Here is an 18,535-nt window from a genome sequence, read left to right on the forward strand (position 1 = left end):
GTTTGTTGGGACACCATGTATAATTACTAACTCTACTGTCGTTTTAAATGATTTTGAAAGGTTGTAGGGTTCAAAGCACTCGAGTCGAAGTAGCTTGGAAAAAAATCACGTGATTTATTCGTAATTTATTTTATTCGTAACAGTTACTCTCACGATCACAATTGTATGTATATTATGTAATATTATCATATACCTATTTTGCGTTACACTTTCTCGATTACATGCGCGATATTCGTTTTTCTTTTTGCTATCCACTTTTTTTTTCATCCCTTTTGAAACAAATGCTGATACCATCTGCTCGATGTTCGAATCGTCTAATCTGTTTATTTCCTATTTCGCGTTGCTTTTCCACAAGCGGCGAGCACAAGGGAGACGAGAAACGAAACGGGTGCGAATCCGGTCACGTGCATCGTCGAACGATCAACGAAATCGATCGCCTATTCTATCTTTCGTCTATCTCCCATTTCTTGTTCGTTTCACTCTCGCCGAACTTAACTATCGAAGAAAAGAGTGTTGCAGCGATTAATCTAAACGGAACGCTTACGTTCATGTTTGTAAAGCGTACTACCGTGGCTCAGCATTGACGAAGATTTGAGAAGAAAACGCAGATAACAAACAAGAAGGCTCGTTTGATCGTTCGATCGCGAAATTCACGCTCGCGGATCTCGTTGATTGGTTCATCTGATATAGTGGTTCGGTGATCGCGCGAATTATGCCACAACTCAGATCTAAGTGATTAAACGCTACGGATGATGTGCTATTATCTCCCGGAAAAATCGCTAAATCTCGCAAGAAAGTATATTGAATTGTCAAGATGTAATTTACTTTTACAAAGAGCGTCGAATAATGGTTTACGTATCGTTCTCGCGCAAATGAAACATTTCTTTGTATATTCTAAAAAAAAAGAAAAGAAAAAAAGACAGAAGAAAGGACGATGCCGTCGAAAGAAGCAAAACCTACAACAAATCACGTCACACGACATAGTCTAAAGCTCGTCTTTCTCCGTCGTCTCTACGTGTTTCATAATTTTAGTTTTTATTTTTTTGTCCTTTCTCTTTTTTCGTATTTTTTTCATCTTTTTTTCTCGTAATCATTCCTTTTTGTACGTGAATTACGATTATCTCTCACACAGAGTGTAAAAACGTTTCTAAGCGTATAAATTTTGGTCAGTAAAAAAAAGAATATTCTATAATATCGAATTACATTTTTTCCTATACACATCACACGTAAAACAAACTCTATCGATACTACGTTTACATAATTTTTCTTATTAATTCTTTTTTTGTCGTTCTTTTTTTACTTTTTTCTCTCGCTCACACAGACACGCTCACTCATTCTTCTTTTTTAGGCGTCTAGGTAAAAAAAGGGAGAGGGGGGGGGGGAGGTTGTCGTCAAACAACGTTCGTTTCGCACGTCAGAGAATCGCTAGAAAAATAAAAACGCGACTCTATCCTTCATGAGTAATCCTTTCTCTCTCCTCTCCAAATATCTGTCGACATTTTTTTCTGCTTCCAATCTACCCTCTCTCCATCCCAGTTCGACCTCTTTCTCATCGATTTAATTTTAAATCTCGCATCATTACAAAATTCTTCTGAGATGTGGCTCCAACAAGTTCTTCGCACCCATCGTGGAACGCGGTTTTGCACGCACGGGGTTCTTTAGAAAATACTTTCACGCGTTCGTTTCATCTCTTCTCGCGTCTGGATCCTCGTGCGTCCGCTCGCGAGAGACCAGATCCAGTTCCTCAGGTTTTCTCCACCGATCTCGTCAAAATGGACAATAAAAAAAGAAAGCAAAGGCTCTCTCAAACACGAAAAACGTGAAAATTCTTGCTCTGTTCTCTACTGTGTTCGTTCGTATAATATACATTCGTAATTTTTCGATTTTTCCGCTATCGTAGAAAAACCATTTGACGAACAACACAAGTAGAACGTTGCAGGCACGTCGATTTGGTATTCGTGTAAGTGTACGTCACCCTGGTTGAACGAGCATATTGGAAAACCCGATTTATACACGAAGTTTCGATCGTGATTAGTTTTCTTGAGTTGACGAGATCTTTGAAAACCACGCGTCGAAACAACAGTTAGTGATCTCTTTAACTACTAAAAGCTGTCGTTTACGAGGTAATTACGTTTTCGAATCGTTGAGAAGCATCTGAAATTGTTCCTTGTCGTTCAATGAAAACGAAAACGAAAACTAACCGTGTCATTCGTATTTAGAATGTTCGGTTTTGATTTTTATTCGCATCTAATCGCGCAGACCAACTCTCAACGCACAAGCTGCCCGATCACCACGTAGAATCGAGCGTTTCCAAAGCAAGGAAGGAAAAGAAACACCGCTTGCCGCAATTCCAAAGTAAATCAGGGTAAAGGTTCATCCGAGCAGAAAGGGATTTACGTTGTTTGATAATGTAATCCCGCAAAGAGTCTCCTATCACGATTGCTTCATAATCTTTTAGCGTGCTTTAAGATGTATGTACTAAACGACTCGAGACAAAATTCTATTCTTTTGTCTCTCAGTGATATAGAAGAAAACTTCGCGATCGTCGAATCGATAAGAAAATTAAAAATAGAAGCTGAACGATTGCAAAGTTTTCTATAATCGTCAGAGACGCCTTAATTAATTAAGAATTTTATAAAAAATGCAATTCTTTGTTACTTCCTTAAGTATATAAATCGGAGCATTCTTCGTTTCACATCTTTTTTGGTCAATAAACCAAACATCGACATCTTAAAATTAACCTTCGAGATCTGTATAAGCGCTTCATAAATACGAGTCAATCTCTAAATTCTTAATCCTCTTCCACTGTAAGTCGAGTCGCTTAATAATCCAAAATGTAGAAGCAAATCGTGAATACAATCGTCGCGTTATTCTACGATAAAAACTAACTCAAAGCATCATGTCGTGGAGCATAAGCTGGCGCGTCGCGTGACCGTCCCACAACGTTACAGCTAAATGCTCGTCTAACACTGCTCGAGCTTTCAAAGTGCAACATGCAAGCAAACGTTACGTTTAAAGTCGATCGATTATGTGTGCTCTTTACGAGACAGTGCTTTCTCGTCGTCTTACCGTGAGTTTACCTTCGCGGAGGTGTAACGGAAACAGGGACTGTGCGGAGAGCGTGCTCTACGTGTGCTCTTTGACTTCTCTTCGAGGCTCTTCGATCGAGAAGAGAACTGGACGAATAGAAACCGTGGACATGTAAACTTTCGTGCTGCACGAGGAAAAAGAATTTCATGGTTTTTACGAATATTTTTACAAGTCTCGAATATCGTTCACTTCACAACGTATCAACTCCAATAATCTACCGTTCGCTAAAATTATTGGATCTAATTAGATAAAATTATTGAATTATTCTATCGAAGCGTTTCTCTACTACGACCTAAGCATTTACACAGAACGTCCGTTTAATCTATACATCTAGTGATCTACATTTTGATTCGAAGATTCGAAGAAATCTTGGTAACAAATTAGGAACACATGTCCCAGAATATAAGAACGACATGGAGACTTAATATCGTTTCTAGGCACAGAGTGCTAGTTATGAGAACTAGAAACCCGAGATCGCGTCAGAAATTCAAATTTTCTCGTGCACGATGTGTCTGCTCGCGAATTGATACGACAATGGAATGTCGATCGCCATGGAAGCAGGACGATCGCGCGGTTTCCGCAGAGAAAGTGTACCTACGAATAACAAAGGGAATGGAAAGAACCGGCGAGGCCAGGTTCCGTGTTGAATTCGTGCTAAATCTGTGCATGCGTGCGCGCGCGCATGTGTATGCGAATTCCTCTTTCCGTATTTCTTTTATTCTTCTCTTTTCTTTTTTGTTTTGCGTTTTCCTTGATTTTCGATCGACGAGAAGAAAGAGGAATCGTTCGAAACGAGCTACATCAGCTACACGTCAGAAGCGGGGTGCGTGGTTCTCTCGACAAGCTCGAGCTACACAACTTAACGAACGAATTTTTGTTCTACCTCGTCTTCGTTTATCTTACTTATCAGCATCGTGTGTGTCGGCGGGCCACCTCGTACGCCGGTGGCTTCGCTCGAACACGAAAAAATTAAGGCCGACGAGCGAACAAGCACGTCGCTGAATTCCGCCTGACGAATCAGGTACGCTGTGTGCATGTGTGCCTACGTATACGGTTTCTCAGTTCGTGATTTCGGCAGAGGAAAAATATACAGAAAAAGAGAGGAAGAGAGAAATGAAAATAAAAATAGATACGGAGAAACAAAAGAGAGGCGTAAAAAAGTGTACTTACATGGACCGTCTCTTTTTGTTTTTTGGAAGTGGACGACGTCGTTCGAACTTATAGTTACCGTCCGCCCCGAGGGATTTTAAGATATCATTATCAACTATAGGTAGAAGTGTAAACGTCGAGCTTAACGATCACAGCTATTGTACGATACTATGAGTGTCTAGAAATTGTCGCGGAGGAAAAAACGATAGTATTAATATTAATAATAATAATCAATAATGATAATAATAGTAGAAGTTAGATAAACGATACACAATAGATAATTAAAGGATCCTACGAGCAATTTATCATAAGGAAGCTAAATGTCGGTTTCTCTCGTAGTACGCCCTTTTTCTCTCGATCGTAATTCGATTGAACCTCGAACTTTTGCACATTGAACAATAGAAAAAAATATATATATACTATATATGTTTCGTGTATGTATATATGTAACGTGTATGTACGTGTTTATGCGATTCACGTATGCATATATATGCACACATATATACATATATATATATGTATATATATGTGCGTTTAGATATATATATTTATATAATCTATAAAATTCATCCTACGAAGAGTTTTGCCTCGCACCGGTTTTATCCACGGAGCTAGAAAAAATCTAATCTTCTTTCATCGGTAAACTTCCGTCGTTACCTTCAAAGTAAAGATACATATATATCTGTGAGTATCATGTGGTTTCCACTCCTATGCTTCACACAGCGAATTTTCTGCCGCTGGTGGGAACATTTAAACTGGTGATTCGAAGAAAGATAAATCGACCACGAGGCACCTAAAACGAAATTCATTTCAGAAAGAAACGCTGTGGTCGACGAGAGGAGAGAGCCTCGCCTACAGCGTCTGCTCCGCCTCTCTCTATAATATACTTTGTTCTAAATTAAACAGACTTTCTAATATGTTAAACGGTTATTTCACTTTACAAAATCTTAGACTTCAGCTTAGGACCTACGCGCGCGCGCGTGTGTGTATGTGTATGTGTGTATTTTATGTGAGTGCGTTATACTTCTCATACACGAATATTGCACGCTTCGATACACGATAAACTGTGTACACGCGTTTATGTATATTATATATTATATATCATATATATAATATATAGTAGTTTGCATATACAAAGCATTCGTAATTTTTCGTTATATCCCCTTCTCTTGCCTCTATCTTAATTATATTTTTTTTTCTTTGTTTTCGCTTGTTTCTTTGCAAAACTTATTCTACTACGACTTTTTTTGTTCACCGCCTCGTCATTTTGCTGTCACTCAGTGCAAAGATAAGAATAGTAGTAGTAGCAGTAGTAGTAGTAGTAGTAATAGTAGTAGTAATAGTAATAGTAGTAAGTAGCAGTAATAGTAATAGTAGTAGTGATAGTAATAATAGTTTAAATTGTTTGAATCGCAGAACGAAGAAATTTCGCTTCTACATCCAAAATTAAGAAGAAAACAATACAAGAAATTCTCTCTTTTGCACTTGCGCACATGTAACTTTTAACAGTTACACTTATCGAATTACAAGTAAAAGATCGTTTCATAGCGTTTAGTTATTCGTAATAATAATTATATATCTGCGTTTACTCGTGATTTTCTCTTACGTTCTCTCTCTCACACATACATACACTCCCTCTCACTTCATTCTCACGCCAGGTCTCATGTGAAAAAAAGAAACGAGAGAGGAATACAATCATTACGTTTCACAGCTAACCACAGCATTCGGCAATTTGTTTCACTCGTTTAAAAATTATTTGTATCACAATGAAACGCCAGCGCATCCTTTTGTCTCTGATCCCTATTTGTAAGTGATACCCAATTCTAAGTATCCATACCCCTCTTTCGATCATCCAAACCTTTCTCCCAGCTAGTGAACTTTCAAGGATGAGTGTCGTAAAGTTCTGGCAGGTTTTGGCCTTGATCCGAGGATTTCCGGATGGTTGCGAACGTGTATACTAAGGATCCGCGTGTCGGATGAACTGCACGTGCAAGGCCACAAGTGTTCATCCCCGCGACACGGATCCGCGGTCACAGGGCTTATCAAATTGGTGAAGAATCGATGGATTCCTCTCAACTCGTCGCTCGATTACTCTTCTTGAACGCTCGCTAACATAGCTGCACTATCACCCACAGGCTTCACAGCTCTTACTCGATAGAACTTGGTGCCACGTGGAACGCGATACCGGTTATCGATCTGAAACATTGACAACATTAATCCTGGGTACACATCATCAATTATAACATATCTTATATTTAAACAACAAACGAGAAAAATAATCTTACCTTTATAGCATGACAGTACTCCTTGGAGGCAACTTCGACGATGCTCTGAGTATTTTTCAACGACTCGTCAGGATTCCAGACCAAATCCAAGGCAGCGGTGGATTTTGGGTCGAGGAAATGAAGCGTCGTCGATTCCTGGTAAAACGTATACGTTCTGTGCGTCTCATCCCAGAACACCAATACGTTATCCCCTGGATCGCAGCTGGTCACGGTGATATGGCCCAGTTCTGCCAGCTTCGCGGCGGTTGTGTCTATTTTCTTTTTAATGTGCGTGAAGCACGTGATGCAGCCACACGAACGTTGTGGTTTCGGACTGGTCGTTGCGTCCTGAGACGAGCTTGAATCGGAAACGACCGCCACAGAATCGTTCATGTCTTTCTCGCGACTTCCTGACGAAGGCAACGTATCTGGGGCAGTGAAGCTTCTAGATCGTTCCTTCACCAATTCGATCTCCAGCCGAACTTTATCTGCTTCCAAGGTCTCGACTTTCGTCTCGGCCGTCTCTTTGCTCTCACGAAGTGTCTGCAGCTCTGCGTTCATTCTCTTGTTCTCGTTTTCGAGGATCTCGAGCCTTCTGGATAGACAACCTAGATCGTCGCTCGCTTCCAACCGTACCTTTTTCGATTCAGATACTTCCACCTCGTCTTTCTCCGTTTCCAAGCTCTTGGTTTCCTCCTCTAGACTACTCTGGCTCATTTCCAGTTGTTCTTCGCTATGTTCTTTATGTAAGCCAGCCTCGATGAGAACGTTCTTGAAGCTCTCCGAATCTTTCAAACGCCTAATCGTGCTCTTGTAACGTTTGCACTCCTCCGTTAATGCAATTTCTCGTCTCCTATACATCTCCATTGTTCTATCTTTCTCCTCTATCGCTTGCGTGGCCAATCGTAGATCGTGAACCAGCTTCACCATCCTCTCATCCTCAATACTTCGTATCGTCGCAGAATTCTCTGGCTTCATGTCTTTCGTCGATTGAGCTAACGCGTGACTAGTGAGCTCGATGAAATCTGGTCTCTGAAAAGAAAGTAACAAAATATTGTAGATTTTTGGGAATTTATGGAAAAATTTGAAATTGAATTTAAAAGTGCGAAAATGCACACAATGCGTATAAGCAAAAATATTATAGAAATATTTTTCCATAAAAATATGTATTTGCATAAACGTTCACAATTTATTTAGAATCGACTACACATACCTCGATCTTCTCGAGGCTGCTATCACTCGGACTGCTTTCCATGGTTGATGCAGTCATTAGCTTGAAACGGCTTCTGATGGATTGTAGTTCGTTCTTATATTCCATTTGCAGCTTTTCGGTTGTTTCTTTCACCATCCTTTGCTGTTCGTTGCGCGCGTGTTTCAAACTTTCCTCCAGCTCTTGAATTCGTTTCTGGCTTTGCGCTACCGAATTCGTCAAGGACGCTATTTCTATAAACCTTTCATCGTTCGCCTTCTTAACGGCCGCCTCTTTGTCGGCGCGAGCCTGCTCCAAGGTTTCTTCGAGCTGTTGATGCAGATGCGTTTGCAGATTTCTCATTTCCGTTTGTTCGTTCTCCAGTTTCTGACGCATGGTGGATATTAGATGCTCGTGTTCAGCCAACTCGGTTTCTTTTTCCACGAGATTTCGTTTTAACGTGCATATCTCTTCCTCCCGATTCTGCATTAGCTTCTTCACGTCTGCCATCTCGAGCTCGTGATCTACGGTGAGCTCTTGCTCGCGTTCTCGAAGACGACGATCACACTCGCGCGAATACAACGATAAAGTCTCGCGAACCTGTTCGGTCATCTTCGAGAAACCAGCTTGCTCCTCGTTAGTTCGATCCCTCAGAACAGCCAGCTCCTGGCGGACAGTCCTCAATGCCTCGTACACCACCGCCTTCATCGTCTTCAAGATCGAACTAAGCCTTTCCACTTCCTCGCGCGTGTTGCCAAGATTCTCCTGAAATGTCGACCGTCAGACACATATCGATAAGTATCGGTGAAGGATCGTTTCCTTCCGTGCTAAACTCGACTAAAGACGTCGAAAACAACTATTCATGACCAAATCGTAAAATCGCAGGCGTGATAATAGAATTAATGTTGTTAGCAGAGGAAAAAACAGAAGGAAAAAAGTAGTTTGATAAATAAGAAATCCCAAAGGTGTCGAGTATGTAACGATGATGAGAGCGACAGTAGCATGGGTATAGTCGGTCCGGTCGAAACGATCTCGAACGAAGTCGTCGGGGTGTATTCTGAAAAGCGAACTCATGACTTGAGTAACATCTCAAGGAACGTACTTCGAGGGTCATAGGATCGGGAGAATCGAGTGCGACGGCAGCTAATCCTGTAAAAAAATTAAAACACACGCACTCACACGATAACGACACGCGGCTGGCTAATAAGTACGGAAAAAGTAACACGAACACGCAAGCACTTAGAAAAGAGCAGATAGTACGACTTGTCAGAAAATGACGACAAGCAAAAAACACATACCTACACGATTTTGAAAATTACTTTGCATTATAGTCAGCGCTAATAGCTTACTGGACAGCGAATATAAAGACAATGACAACGAAAGTACCTAGAAATCACAGAAAGGGAAAAGTAAGTGGATATAAAAATTTAGATAAGCGACCAACGTCGAATAGAGGGTTCTCAAATGTACGAAAAGAGGTGTTACAGATACGAGGAGATGGCGTAGAAAATGATACACATAGACACAGAGAACCAATAAAACAAGAAACACACGAACCAGAATAGAGATACTAAATGTCGTGTATGTATATAAGCAAACAAGTATACCATATATTCATAAACTGTGGAAAAGGAAAAGGACTTGGAACGGAAAAGATACGTATTAGCGGTAATGGAACGTTTACGGCTACGACTACAAGGTCCGTTAGCGAGCTGTAAGTCGTCCAGTACCTGGAGAAGGGAAACGATAGCCTGATGCTGGCCGTCGATGGGATGCTCGCTGAGACTGCTCGGCAGAGATTCGTCCATGTAAAATTCAGTACCCATGAAGTCAGTAGCGCATACTCCAATGGAGGGGCTGCTACCACCACTACCGGATAGCTGCTGGCATTGCTGCTGCTGACCGTCGCACATCACGGACCGTGACAAGGAAGAAGGAGGATTTGGACTGAGGGAGTTCGGCTCCTCGGCCATCGTCGTCGATGGCGTTTCGTGATATTTAGGAAGACCGTTCGCAGTAGCGCAATGAAGCAGACAGCTGCTCGATTCGCCGTTCTCGGCACACTCGGTTAACGGACTCAGCTGAGCTGGACGCTCGCTGACGGACAGACTGGGAAAATGGAAGGATCCAGGCTCGCTCGAGGAAGATGACCGGTTCGTCAGGTCCGCGACTTTCGAATTAAGCGGGGATACGTTAGTTGAGGTCGAGGAAGCGGGGGACACGCTTCGCGAGGCACCAACCTCCAATTGCTTCTGACGCATTTGTTTCGCGCCATCGTACGACTCCGGCTTAGAGTCCGTGGCACCCTGGCCGATCTTCTCGAACTCCTCCGTGTCCGTCTCCGATTCGAAACCACCCCTAAAATCGTATAAATACACAGTTACTCTATGATGTTTTAAAAATTCTCTACTTTTGATAGGAATTATGGTTACCTGTCGAACAACATCGGAGCTCTCGTTCGTTCCTGTTCCTTGGTAGCTACATCGACGCGCATGGAGGTGCTATCTTTTTCTTTGTTGCCATCGGTGCTTGCCTCGGTGAGACTCTTCGACAGGAAGAACTGCGTGATACTGTTCAGATCTGGCGACGAGATAGTGAGCGCCAGTTCGGGTAGCTGCGATCTAAGAGATTCCATATCCTCTGCTGTCAACTGCAACGCGTACAATCGTGTTAGAACTGTTTGCCTTTGCTCAATATTAAACACGAGCAATAGATATCCTAAATAAATACCTTGGGCAGTCCGTTATCAAAAACAGACGGAGCTTGCGTGGCGAAAGGTGGCGGCGTATCCTCAAGGCCAGGGAATAGGGTATTCAAGAAGTGACCATCGAATTTGCTTTGGAATTCTCTTCTACGAGCCAGTTCCTCGCTATGAACAGTCAACAACTGGCACGCCAGGTTACTAGCCCAAACAAGGAAAGCTTGCGAGAAGGTTCGTCTTCGAACTACTTCGGCCACAGCGTTCATGTACATATGTGGCGCTAGATGGATTTGCTGAAGCACCTCGAGATGCCTTCTCAAACGTTTCAGGCTTTCGTGGTACATTACCAGCTTGCCATCCACCTCCATCATCTTATTCTCCACGTACATGATCCACTTGAGCCGATGATAGATGTTCACCGACAGTTCTTCCTTCGCTTTAGTGCACCTACGCCTAATGTCGCGCAATTTGTTGTGATTTTGCAGCATCACAAGCAGTTGGCGCCTGTGCGAAGTGCAGAGATCAGGAAGTACACTGGCATCCCCCAAGTTGTTCGCTCGGCTCTGATTTTGAAGAAAACCTTGAGCAAGTTCTCCCTGCTCGTGGACCAGTTTCTTGGTTTGCGCCATCAGTTGTTCCAACGCAAACAGTCTTTCGCCAAGACCCTTGATCTCCTTCATATCCTGCTTGTTCGCGTTGTCAATGGCCGCGTTCACTTCAGTCTTCAACGCCTCCATCACTCTCTCGTCGAACTGTTCCAAACCCCTCGAACACTGTTCCGCCACCTGCTCCAGACTACTTTGATTGTCTTTCGCCGAGATCCATCTAAGCAAGCTGAGAACCTCCTCTCTGCCATCTGAGTCCTTCTCCGATTGATTTGGCTGATCGTCCGGACTCAACAGACCTTCGGCCTGAGCTCTTAACGCTGGTAGGATCGGAATCTGCGCCAGTGTGCCCAGGTCAGCGTTGAAGCTGCAAGAAAAAGATTTAAGTTTGCGAAGATAAATTTATGAAGTTTAGAGAATGGACACGTTCAATGACAGCAAATGATAACTAGAATTATCGATATAAGGTATTAAAAAATGTTATGCCGCGAAATTCACTTTCCTTCCTGTCTGTAACAACGCGATGTTACGAACCTAAAATCATGTATCAGTCACTGCTTTTCTTAGCCTTATTCGCCTTCTTTTACACGCAAGTTAAGTCTCTTTAAAGACTGAACGACTTTTGAATATGTAATAAATATAATAATGGCCCCTTGGTCGTTTAAAGACAGTTACAACGTGTAACGAAATAAAAGAGGTCTTTAAACTTGTCAAAAATTTATGTTTTTAGCCACTTTTGTGGCAATTTCTCCAAACTCATGATCAAAATATACGATACTAACGTTCTGATTTCGTACGAGTCCAATAATCAGATTGTTATATTTGTCTTATAACTCGGTACAACATGGTATATACGTGATTTGCAACAAGTCTCTCCATCTTTAATATGATTTGATAGTTAACGATGGAACAACTTTAATGGCTAGTAATGACCTATTAAATTCGAAGTTTGATATGTACCCATTTAATACATAGTATGCAGACGGCAAATACGAATGACCGATTTAACAATTACTTAATTGCTAGTGTTTATAGTATTGCTAGGACTGTTACGTTTCGTTGATCACGTTGACTGTTATTTTACTACCAGTATCCCAATTATGTTCGTTTCCTTGAAACTCACGTCTTCCTTAATGTCACGCGACACTACACGCTCTCCACACACGATTCCTTGGAACGTAACAATGTATCGAGCGTGTGATTAACGTCATTATAAAAAAAAAAAAAAACTAACCAACTATCACATTTGCGATTTGAATGTGAACCACAAATATACACGTATGTGTGTATATATATATATATATATATATATATATACATATTTTACGGGAAGCGAAGCGAACCCGGGACCTCGACAACTTATGTCACGACGTGATTACAGTCACGACGTGATTATGCAAATTGGATGATATCGTTAACTCTAATTGAACGTTGCGCTTGATCTTAATTATTTATTGTCCCCAAAACTTAAATGCTATGCACATGAAACTTCAACTTATCCATCTTTTAATAGAAAAATACTTAAATATGTATCACTTCCAAATCTTGTTGTAAATTAAATTCTAAACTTGCTTACACCACCGTATAACCAGACATCTGCTTACTTCTTACAAGATGTAATTTAATTACACAATTACAGATAAAAGAAACTGCAATAATTTTATTCTCATATTATATAGAAATATATATATATATATATATATATAATTTATATACATATACAGGGTGGTTGGTAACTGGTGGTGCAAGCGGAAAGGGGGTGATTCTACGCGAAAAAAAAAGTCGAAAATATAGAATAACAATTTTTCGTTTGAGGCGTTCTTTTCGAGAAAATCGACTTTGAATTTTCGCTCGGTACGCGTGTACTTTATCACATCTCGTTATAACGGATCTCACTGTAGATTTTTAAAAAAATTTTAAAAAAATTTTTATTCTACATTTTCGACTTCCTTTTTCGCGTAGAATCACCCCCTTTTCGCTTGTACCACCAGTTACCAACCACCCTGTATATTTCTATACAATATGAGAATAAAATTATTGCAGTTCCTTTTATCCGTAATTATATATATAGAAGTCTACAAAGTATAAAAAGCATTTATGGCCGGTAATATTCATATAACCTAAACTCTCATAAAAAGAAGACTAAAAAGAAAACACCCCACTGACCACACTGAAGAAATAAAATAGACAAACTCGAAGATGGCATCCCGCTGGGGGTAGCCATCCACATGTTAATTAGCAATAAAGTTAGAAAAATTTCCGAGTGTCCAGCTGGACAAACTGTGAAATGCAAATTAAATAAAAAAAATATATATATATATATGCATATATGGATAGGAATGTTTGTTTTCTGTATTACTCACTTTTGAAGTAGTTCCATGTGTTGTTGCCTCTCCGACAGATAGACGGCGAAACTCTGTTGTAAAACATCGGCCCGTGACTCGAACATTTGCGTGATGTCCTCGAGATTCGCGACCACGGCAGCCCAGCCCTGTTGCTGAAGGTGTTGATCGTGGACCAGCCTCTCGCAGATCCTGGTTTGCTCCCGCGCCAATCCACAGCATTGCTGAGCCAATTGGGCACGGGCAATGAGGGTCTGATAAGTGGCCGGCATCGTCAACGACGCATCGATTTGGTTCTGAAGATCGACATCTGCAATGCAAAGGGCGATCGATCGTATCAAGCTCTTAATCGCGGAATATTTGTCCAAATGAACTGTCCCGCTTTTATTGATCGAAATACCAATCGTGGAACTCTAACCAGTTAAACGGGAAAGGCGAGTTAATCCTTTCGAGAAGACTTTTTTCTTTTATCAATGGGAGAAGTAACTATTACAGAAACAATCGGTAAATTAAGAAACGAATTGTAATAATTAATAAAAACACACATATATATTTTGCATGAAGCATATTCTAGTCGTGCTTCTATATTTATGGATGAAGCCAGAATTCTGAATATCACTGCACCAATCTATGCTGCTACTTGATGCTTTTGTTTAGAACTTAGCTATATATATCGTGAAGGCTATTATACCTCCAATGGCAAGGGATTGAACGAGCGACCAACCGACACAGTGTCCGCAAGTCGCTTGTATAATTGATCGAGCTTCACCGATGTAATGTTGGCACTTTGGCACGCGACGAAAGCTCAAGGTCGCGTAACGGCTCGGATCATCTCAATACCTTGCGTCATACCCTGGATTTGTAGTGATAATTTGCACCTAATCGTCCAGGTTTCGTTCAAACCGATGGTTCGAAACAATTCTGCTAAGGATTTACATTTTTCTACTTCTACTTTGATTTGATGATAGATACGATAGAGATTATGATATCGATTCAATGCTTAACTAATTAACGAACAAATTATCTCTTCCATGTTATCGTGTTATCAATGCATAATCATTGGTTTCAGCCTTATCTGATTTGAAAATCGTTTAAAATTCAGGTGCAAGATATTTTTACGAAAAGTACAATTCTTTTTACACCGATTTGTTTTTCATGAAAATTATCGTAAAGAAACGCGAAGCTTCGAACACTCGGAGCGGCTGCCTGGGTTTCGTCATTCCCGATTCGAGGAAGAGATAACAAAGTCACTCGAGAGTGCAGTAAGTTGTAAATTATGCCCTCTCCCTTGCTGTGTCACGGGGCTAGCGGTCCTCAACGGTGTCGCGACTGCGTGTCGAATAATCTTCGTAGGATCATCATCACGGACGAATGAAACGAACTATCCACACGCGTATTCTGCGATCCCGAGCAAACGTGGGGTTTCGAATAAATCGGGACGCGTTTATATAAATAACAGATTATATCCCTTTGTATTTTGCTTACATTACGACATCCAATCGAGGTCCAACCGATATTAAAGGAATGAAATTCTCTTCTAAACCTACCCAACCGTTTTCTAACTTAAAAATTCTTCTAGATGTGTAACAAAATCGCGACTTATCTATTTTTACATCACAAAAAAATATCATGTTCTAGCAAACTACGTTTCCTAGCGATGATACGAGACGATGAGTGTCTTCTTACGAGTCTTGTTCAACGTTACGTGGTCAGTTTCGAGACGAGTGTCCAATGTGGCAGTTGGAAGTTGATGGAAGGGAACTGCTTACATACTGCGATACGTTCTGACAGCAAGGAAAATCGCTGCTGGCCGGAGTTAATTTTATTTAAAGTTTAGAGGCTGCTTCCACCGATTACCTCGCGTATAAACAGCACGTTAGGCTCTCTCATGAATGCTTGGTAAGATTACGTCAAGCACACTTTGAAACTCGAGGAATTTTGTCACGATGATCGTACACTTTATTACTAGCAATGTGTGTTCATAGGTTTGAGCGAGAGAGTAGAAACTGATTGATGAACGTTGCCTAATATCATTCAACGTGCTATTTTTCCTCGGCAAATATTGACCGTAACGTAGATGGTAGTCATCGAGGAAGAAATCTATCAAGACCTTTCAATCGATGAAATAACCATCCTACAAACTTCATTCTTCCGTAAGTTTTATCTGTATAAATCGATTCGTTCTTCCGTACAACAAATAATATTTCTCGTAAATGAAAGTTTCGTCAGTTGAACAAATTACGAAAATTTGAAAATTAAAAGTCGATACACGAGTCGATACAAGTCGATACAAAATAATTTCCATAGGTTCGAGTATACCTTTGTCTTCTGTTAGCTTTTCCGATGAATAGAAAAATAAGACCCGATACGATTAGGTGAATCTGTGGTTCTTAGAATTTCAAATAATTGTTAGCCGATTGACCGAAATTCACGCGGCAAAAAGAGCTGCCGCATTGAAAAAGAAAGGAAAGTCCAGTAAAGATGAACCAGAAGAGTAAATCGAAGCTAAACATGTATATGTTGCACAACTGTTGGATATCGGATCGATATTATAGCGCGCTGCTGCATGGGACGCTGTCCTTTCTCTCGCTGCCCCTTGTTCCGGTGTTTCATTTTAGAAAAAAGAAAGGACGATCAGAGGGAAAATTCGTTAAAGGGTAAAAATGTCAGAAGGTGGAAATCGAACGATGAATTCATGAGGTCATAAAAATCGAAGAGCGAGGACAAAAGAACCGTAGAACGTGACTTTTCTCTTTCTCACTCTTAATTTCAATCATTAATTCAGTTATGACCGATTTCCATTCGCAACAATAGACTGCGTTGTAGACGAAGAAGAATACGAAATAAATCAGAGATCGAGACCGAGTGACCCCGACGATTTGCAAATCCAAAATCGATTTGATCGTCGTCATCCGCGAATTGAACGCAGAATGCCGTTTAAGGGGAAAATAACTGCGATGATTTGCGATGCGTGATCTCACCTGGAACTGCGACGCAGAACATGGACAATCGGTAATTAGCATCTGCAATAAAACTTCCATCACGAATGCTTATGGTCAACTTGCGTTTTGATTCGTGTTTCGAATAGCTCGATCATTGTTTAGAGTTTAAAGTGTGGATAGAAGAAAGTTTAACGCATACGTTGTTACTGACGCGCACGTTACGTCGCTTTAATTAACCTGAAACGTATAATTAGTTGCTAGAGCTTTTCTGATAACTAGCCTGCGAATTTCTAGGCATTTATGAGAATTGTAAAAATGGAAAAATGCACAGAACGCGCATAATGCGCAAAGATAAACAAAATATCCAAAAAGGAATTATTGAATAGATAAGTTTTTACCTATTTAATAGATTAATTCGCCACTAAATAGGTGAAAGTAATTTCTACTTAGAGGTTCTACTTCTTGTATAGTGAAATTCTAGGAAGAACATAGTTATGCACCTATATACAATAAAAGCTCCATCGTCTATCGAACCACTCAGGTTACACAACGACGAGGTAGAGGCAAAGCGGGCAAAAATGTTGAAGATTCGCTCGCGTTTCGTCTACCGCATATAACGACGGTAACCTCATTTTAATCGTGTAATTGCGTAAGCTTCCGGCGCAGGTTGAACCTGGCAAACAGGGGCCAAGAATTTCACGGCACGACACTGAATTCCCAGAATATCTTAACTTGGACTAATGCTCTCCTTTTCTAATTATACATACTACGCACCGCAAACACACGCCTACGCGTTCGAGAATGTACCCCTCGTTGCCAGAACAATCGCAGTACGTACGTACATTAATCTAAAAGGGGAAAAAAACGCATTTTCTTCAATTTCCGTATTCAACCAAAATTATAACAAATTACTTAAATCGGCATCGATCAGACTCGACAGTTAATCCCCGTCTTCTGTATTTCTACCAATCACGCTATCAACCAACTATCCGGATAATTGGATATTGGGTTATTCGTCGGAAGCGGTTAAGCAAGCCGCCACGATGAATGTCGTGCAATCTATCGTAACTTATTAAAGGGTTAATAGGTCGCGGGCCACGCTTCGCGGAGCGCCGTGCCAGACATTTGCGAACGCTGTTTCATTCGGATCAGTACTCGTACGGTTGATAGTCCAGCGACCTGCATTAAAGCCGCTGCCAAGCATCCCGATGGGACTGCGTGGACGCATGAATGAAGAACCATAGCGGCTCGATGGGCCGCGATCTTATCTGCGGTGAAAACTCGGTCAGCCGTAGGCTATCTGGGGAAAAAGGGGGAAAGAAATCGCTGGTTTAGCGGTCGATCTATTGGTCGATCGCCAGAAACCGATTGCTGAACGAAAACGCGTTCCTCGTTGGTAAATATCACTCGATTTCTCTCTTCTTTGTTCGAATTTGATTCTTTTCTCCCCTTTTTTTTTTCTTTCTTTCTTTTCTTTCCATTTTCCCCTTTACATCGTTCGCGTTAGTCTGTCGATGGCTGCATAAACGTGGGACGTGACTATCAAGACTCCTCTTTTTCTCTTTTTATCTGGACACGATTCACTTTGTACGAACACCAGATAACATCTTCGCGTCGCGAATTAAGAATTCACGGAAAAGTCTGATTACTGATTTTTAAAAGAGAAAGGAGAGCCAGGTTTAAGGTCTGTGTTTTTACGTCGTTTAACGCTGCAGCGAATCGCATCGATTTACTTTCATTGCCATGAAAGTCACGCGACTTTCGGTGGAAATATGAAGTAACAACGAACGTACATATGCATCGGCGCATTCAGGAGTGAAAAGAGTCGATTTGAGATTGTAAGCCGGGAATTAACGAATAGGCAACGTAGGTTTGTTTCGTTCCTCTCGTTTTTCTTTTAATATAACGGCCAGACTCGGATACGCAGATCGTTAAAGCGGTACAAATTAACCATTTTCTCTGGTTACCAGTGAAACTCCGTACTTTTACCACAAATGCGAAACATGTGTTTTCTCAATTAGAACGAATTTCTTGCAGACATGGCTCATAATCGTTGAAATCCCGCCGTTTTGCTTCAAACAAACTGCAAAACATTCCCACGCCAGCACAAATCTGATTTTTTGCTATGTAAGACGATGTTACATTACCATTTTTCTAACAGTAGTAGAAAAGAAAGGATAAAACAGTTTGGTATTAGCAAACTTGTATACTGTAATTAGTTTCTTTCATTAATTACGGAGTATGATTTTCTAT

General features: G+C 40.9%; 1 protein-coding gene across 2 annotated transcripts in view; it reads right to left on the bottom strand.

Moving 5' to 3' along the window:
* Window positions 1-90: 90 nt before the first annotated feature.
* LOC117206232 (RB1-inducible coiled-coil protein 1) overlaps window positions 91-18,535 on the bottom strand; it is a 55,471-nt gene continuing 37,026 nt past the window's right edge. Inside the window, exons 3-9 of one of the 2 annotated variants that reach the window (XM_033445382.1) lie at window positions 13,362-13,650; window positions 10,423-11,365; window positions 10,125-10,342; window positions 9,423-10,050; window positions 7,717-8,457; window positions 6,525-7,535; window positions 91-6,435 (exon numbers count right to left, since the gene is read on the bottom strand). In XM_033445382.1, the coding sequence (XP_033301273.1) occupies window positions 6,328-6,435; window positions 6,525-7,535; window positions 7,717-8,457; window positions 9,423-10,050; window positions 10,125-10,342; window positions 10,423-11,365; window positions 13,362-13,650 (3,938 nt within the window). In that variant the 3' untranslated portion in view covers window positions 91-6,327. The remainder of the gene's footprint in view (window positions 6,436-6,524; window positions 7,536-7,716; window positions 8,458-9,422; window positions 10,051-10,124; window positions 10,343-10,422; window positions 11,366-13,361; window positions 13,651-18,535) is intronic. The other variant, XM_033445383.1, reaches the window with a different exon arrangement.

Source organism: Bombus bifarius, unplaced genomic scaffold (genome assembly GCF_011952205.1).
Source record: "Bombus bifarius isolate JDL3187 unplaced genomic scaffold, Bbif_JDL3187 scf7180000008000, whole genome shotgun sequence".
Classification (NCBI taxonomy): Eukaryota; Metazoa; Arthropoda; class Insecta; order Hymenoptera; family Apidae; genus Bombus; species Bombus bifarius.